This window comes from Ascaphus truei (assembly GCF_040206685.1).
Source record: "Ascaphus truei isolate aAscTru1 chromosome 12 unlocalized genomic scaffold, aAscTru1.hap1 SUPER_12_unloc_8, whole genome shotgun sequence".
Lineage (NCBI taxonomy): Eukaryota > Metazoa > Chordata > Amphibia > Anura > Ascaphidae > Ascaphus > Ascaphus truei.
In genome coordinates this window covers 133042-138848 of record NW_027453844.1, presented here as the reverse complement: position 1 = coordinate 138848, position 5807 = coordinate 133042, and the positions used below count along the sequence as shown (strand labels likewise).

Sequence of the window (5807 nt, the reverse complement as noted above, 5' to 3'; positions counted from 1 at the left end):
TTAAGAATGGGATATTGAGTGCTGCTTTGGGGAAACTAGCTCTTCAATTTGTAGTTACAATTAACTAACTGACTTATTCAGGATAAATATGAAATCTATAGTTTAAAAAAGAATGAACAGTATGAGAAGATACATTAATTAATAATAAAAAAAAAAAAAAAAAAAACATATTGAAACAATGGAAATATATCCTTATCCATATCTGCCTAAATGGTGAAATAGTTTGACAAGCATTGGAAAATAGATGCAAAAACACAGCAACAATTAATGCATAATTAAATAGTCAGCTTAAATGCTAATATTGTATCTGAAACATAAAAAACAAGTCTTGATATAGTTCAGCTTATGTTTAAATGTATTAGATGGTGTTTATTTACATTGGTAATTTTAATATTTCATATTCAGTAATATAGTTCAATAAATAAGGAATGAGGATAAGTTTAATAGATATCTTTAAATACAGGCCCCTGTTCAGTCTAGTTATATTACTCTAACATCAGATGTTCATCTTTATTTAGAAAATACATAATACATTATGGAATATTTAATTTGTGCTTAAACTATAACACATTGTGTATACACATATACAGACTTGGTATTTTAATTAAAAGCAAACTACTGTGACTGGAGCATTAGAGGGAAGCCAAAGAGCCCGGTTAGGAGCTGATCAGATCACACAGAGCAGTGACAGCGAGAAGACATTGAGGGAAGCCCCATTTATAGCGCAGCACTGCCACCGTGTGGTGCTCTGGGAACTGCAGGCATTAAGGAAACGAGCCGCGCGGTTCCGCCTCTTTGTGTCTCTGTGTTCGGGTTTATAATAATAACACAATGTGAACATTAGAAGAAGAGGAACCAAGAAAGTCCCATTGAAGCAATGATCTGGGAAAGAAAACCCCTCATATTACATTTCACCGATTAAAGATCATTTGAATACTTGGTATAAGTACATGTTCCATGTCAGAGAGCTCTGTGCTGTATCTGTGCAAACACTAATGTTATCACATTAAATCTTTTTAATTGTCCCACTTACAAGCACTAAATATATAATAACTTTATTAGGACGATATCGGTCTGAGGCGGGATTTTTGAACATCGCAACGGCTTTCACAGAACCAATCAGAGCGAAGGGCGGGACCAAAGCAGCCAATCACAGCGATCTGCAGTCCATAACTACGCAGCTGCAGCGTTTTTTTTCTTTATTAGTTCCTGACCGGAGACGCGCACTGACACAGCAGCACAGGATGGCCCGGACCAAGCAGACCGCCCGGAAATCCACCGGAGGGAAGGCTCCCCGTAAGCAGCTAGCGACCAAGGCTGCCAGAAAGAGCGCTCCGGCCACCGGCGGAGTGAAGAAGCCTCACCGCTACCGGCCCGGTACTGTGGCTCTCAGGGAGATCCGCCGCTACCAGAAGTCCACCGAGCTGCTCATCCGCAAGCTGCCCTTCCAGCGCCTGGTCCGGGAGATCGCCCAGGACTTCAAGACTGACCTGCGCTTCCAGAGCTCGGCTGTCATGGCTCTGCAGGAGGCCAGCGAGGCTTATCTGGTGGGGCTCTTCGAGGACACCAACCTGTGCGCTATCCACGCCAAGAGGGTCACCATCATGCCTAAGGACATCCAGCTGGCCCGCAGGATCAGAGGGGAGAGAGCTTAGGCCGGCTGCACCCTGACTTCGTTTACACCCGAAAAACAAAGGCTCTTTTAAGAGCCACCACATTTTCAATGAAATGGCCTGATCAATATTAACACACGGATACTGATCTCAATATAGAGAATGAAAGAAGTGTGTTATCCTTGTACCAACATATGTACTTGATGTGTGACAATATAGATAAACGCACCTTCAATATTTGTGTATTCTTTGTCATGTGATATATAGACTTGCATGCATAGTCACCATTTCATGCTGTATATGGGTGCACGTAAAGACAAACCTGTAAATGTCCCCCTCCCATGTGCCACTGGTGATCAAACTGAAGTGTTATGGAATAGCATGTGCTTGATGCTTTCAATGTGATGTAAACACTTTTTTTTAATAACATGGTGATAAATACGTTTTTCTGATGTAAACTACACTTTTTTTAATTTTATATAAACCGTGTATGTGAATATTATGTAGACACAAACAAAACCATAATGTCACCTAATATGTCAGTTTGTCTGAGAAACATTTATTCGTGCAATAGGTTAGGGACTACAAACTTACACATGCACCTTACAGTGCTCGCAGTATCAATTCATATACACTTATGCTCTGGCAGTGTAACACAAACCCCTGCATGGGATAAGTTGGAGAAACATTCCCAGTTACACATTATGTGCACAGCTCTCTAAGTGGGGTTGTGGTGGCTCTTAAAAGAGCCTTTGTGTTTGTAAGAGGCTGAAGTTGTCGGTCTCACTTCTTAGGAGCTGCCGCCCTCTTGGGCTTTGCTGCTTTGGGTTTGGCTGCCTTGGCCTTAGCTGGACTCTTAGCAGCTTTTGTCTTCACAGCCTTTTTAGCCGCCGGGCTCTTCACAGCCTTCCTGGGCTTGGCAGCTTTAGACTTCTTCGGGCTTTTTGCTGGCTTCTTGGCGGCCGCCGGTTTCTTGACCTTTTTGGGGCTTTTCTTCACTCCCGCCGGAGCCTTTTTGGGTTTCTTGGGGGACTTGGCGGGTTTCTTTGCCACTGGCTTCTTGGGTTTCCCCACATCCTTTTTCTTGGCCGCCTTCTCCTTGCTCTCCAGCTGCTTCTTATTCAGCTTGAACGATCCGGAGGCTCCGCTCCCTTTCAGCTGGATCAGGGTTTCCTTGCTCACCAAGCCCTTGAGAGCCAGCTTCAGGCGGCTGTTATTCTTCTCCACATCGTAGCCTCCTGCAGCCAGAGCCTTCTTCAGAGCGGACAGGGAGACCCCGCTGCGCTCCTTAGAGGCGGACACAGCTCTCACTATCAGATCGGACACGCTGGGACCGGACTTTGCTGGGCGGCTTTTCGAGGCTCCGGCCGCTTTCTTCGGCTGCTTCTTCTTGGCGGCGCTTTCAGCTGGAGGAGGAGGAGCAGGAGCGGTCTCGGCCATTGCAGCTGCAGGTAAAATATCCCAACACACTGACAGAAAGTTATACTGGGGGCGGGGACCTGCCGGGACTTATATAGAGAGCCTGCTGCTCTGTGATTGGTTAGTTATCGGAGTGAGCTTCTTTCTCATTGGGTATAATCACTAAGCCCCGCCCTGACTCTCATCCTCCCGGATCACAAACACTGCTCTGACTTTGTGTTTCTGAGGCTGCAAGAAAAGGGCATTTTATCCCCTAATTATTACTCACATCCCCCCTTCTTGCATGCAATTTATAAGGAATTATATTCTCTTCACTGCTGTATCATTTTTCTGCTGGGAAAGTACAAACACAATTAGGAATAATGGGTGAAAGTTCGGCTCTGTAGCCCGGGATTTGCCAGATTTCATTCATATCTGTCTATTTCTGTCACTTTTACTTTGCTCAGACTAAATGTGCAACCTCCATCCTCATACAGTGACACTAAGGACATATTATTCTACAGTATCAGTTTAAAATAATGTGCATATAAATATATAAACATGGTCTGGGGATTCACTATATATGTACAAGTAGCACAATAATTTCTGTGCAGTGTACATTGCTAGTTCATGTTGTTCCATTTCCCCGGTACTAAGCTCTGTATTATTCCATTGTCAGTTATGAATATTGGTTATTAAATGGGAGATTCGAAAAGTTTTGTATTCCATCTGTTCTACAAATGAATAGTTTATAATGATATGTATGTAAAATTATGTTTTCTAAAAACAAAATCATAGTAACATACACATCATGTGAATGACAGTAAATATATTTTAATAATGTAATAATCAAACATCTATTTTGTTTAAGCTTTATAATACAATTGGGAAGTGTTAAAAATATGTTTATTTGTCGGTTACAAAAAATATATATATGTGATATTAATGGAAGATTAGGTTATTTTATTAGTCACCCTGTGTGTTACATAACTATGTAATGTCACTATTAGCACTGTGTATAGGAACTGACATGTTTTGTGACCATTGTCACCAGAGACCAGAACTTTTAACATCTTTACATCAGGATCACTATCACCAGAAAATAATAATAATAATAAAAATAATAGTACGTTCTTGTATAGCGCTGCTAGTTTTATGTAGCACTTTACAGGGACATTTTGCAGACACAGTCCTTGCCCCGTGGAGCTTACAATCTATTTTGTTGGAGCCAGAGACACAGGGATATAAAGTGACTTGCCCAAGGTCACAAGTAGTTGACACTCGGAGTTGAACCAGGCTTCAAACTCACTCTCAATGCCAGTGTGTTTTACTCAGTGTTTACTCACTGAGCCACTCCTTCTCCCGAATGACACACTAGATGAATAAACAAAAGTTTATTCTGGCAAGCCAGAAAACACACAACACACATGTGACGATAGGGGTAGCCAGCCTCACATAATAAGGTAAAGCCTGTCTGGCTTCCCCTAACACAATAGGCTTCCCCTGCAATAGGTCCCTCCGGTCAACCCCAAATATCCCGCTGGGAAGGCGCCACCAGGTCTGCGGGAAACCATTGGCTCTAGCCCAGTGAAAGCCGGACCCCGGACCTTATTTCTAGCCCTTTCCTGCTCACCATTTTTTTTCACCATGCGCCTTAATGGTCCCCAGGCCTGAGCCTGGGGTGGGCATGCTTTCCCCCGATGGGGAACAATGACAGCCCTTGTGCTTTCTTCTCCTCCCAGCACAAGACTGACTAAATGTGATACTGTGAGGATTCGCTGTTCTGCTGCTCCTGCCCCTTTAACCCTCACTTGCCCATTGGACTACCATAACACTCAAGAGTGGCAAACTGGGGTGGAACTTACGCACGGTGCGCGGTTTCTGTGCAGTCCCCTTCGGTCTCTGGGCATGGAGCGCATTCTTGCTCCTCCTGTTTTGATGCGCAGCGTGCATGCGTGGTACACGGTCTTCCCAGTGGTCTGTGGTCTCTGCCCCTCTGTCCCGCCCCCATACTGGCATCACCCCTATGCAGCACGGTTACGCCCCTCACTCCGCCTCTACCTCAGCGGGTCCTGCCTCTGGTACCCGGCCCTGTCCTGATATCACTGTTATGCGGCGCAGTTGCGCCCCTTCTCTATCTCCACGGGTCTCGCCTCTGGTTTCCGCCCTCATGGCGGTGCGGGTGTCGTGGCGCACGATGACAGCGCGTGACCAGGTCACCTACGGGTTTTGCGGGGGGCATGCACACATTCTGACGCGGTAGCTATTGGCCGTGTAATAGGACACACCTGCATGATCCAGCAGCCTATCCTGTCCGCACGTCTGCTTCCTGGTTGCCTCCCATTGGTGGGAGGTCCTATAAATATGCTCTCAGAGCTCCCAGTCATTGCCGAGCATAACCTCTGTTTGTGTGACGCTGCACTCATCACCTAGTTCCTGTCTGCCTGAACCCTGCTGCCTGACCCTGCATGGATACTACTCTGTGATGCTCTCCTGCACTGACCTTGGCTTTGGCAACGACTACTCTACTCTCTCCTGCACTGACCCTGGATTTGGAACCATGGCGACGCCACTCTCTCCTGCACTAACCCTTGCTTGGCTCCACGACTACTCTACGCTTTAAAACCCTGACCCTGGCTACGTACCCCAACAATCCACTGCTCTATACTCCAAGATTCGCAAGTACCTCACTTACCCTGTCTTCTGTTACCCTGATCCGGCCTGTACGACTGTCCTATACTCTAGATGTGCCTTCGTGGGTGTGGTTGGCATTCTATACAAATCCCTACCTCAGCC

At 45.4% G+C, this 5807-nt stretch overlaps 2 protein-coding genes across 2 annotated transcripts; one reads left to right on the top strand and one right to left on the bottom strand.

Moving 5' to 3' along the window:
• Positions 1-1220: 1220 nt before the first annotated feature.
• LOC142473869 (histone H3) lies at positions 1221-1850 on the top strand. Its single transcript, XM_075580812.1, has one exon. It carries the CDS (start codon positions 1245-1247, stop codon positions 1653-1655), a length of 411 nt encoding a protein of 136 aa, XP_075436927.1. The 5' UTR covers positions 1221-1244; the 3' UTR covers positions 1656-1850.
• LOC142473868 (histone H1-like) lies at positions 1590-3087 on the bottom strand. The gene has a single exon (XM_075580811.1). The coding sequence runs from the start codon at positions 3051-3053 to the stop codon at positions 2397-2399; it is 657 nt and encodes a 218-aa protein (XP_075436926.1). The 5' UTR covers positions 3054-3087; the 3' UTR covers positions 1590-2396.
• Between the last annotated feature and the right edge of the window lie 2720 nt (positions 3088-5807).

What these genes read in the sequence shown, in the direction of transcription:
- LOC142473869 (XM_075580812.1), top strand. Translation starts at nt 1,245, where the DNA reads ATGGCCCGGACCAAGCAGACCGCCCGGAAATCCACCGGAGGGAAGGCT.
- LOC142473868 (XM_075580811.1), bottom strand. Translation starts at nt 3,053, where the DNA reads ATGGCCGAGACCGCTCCTGCTCCTCCTCCTCCAGCTGAAAGCGCCGCC.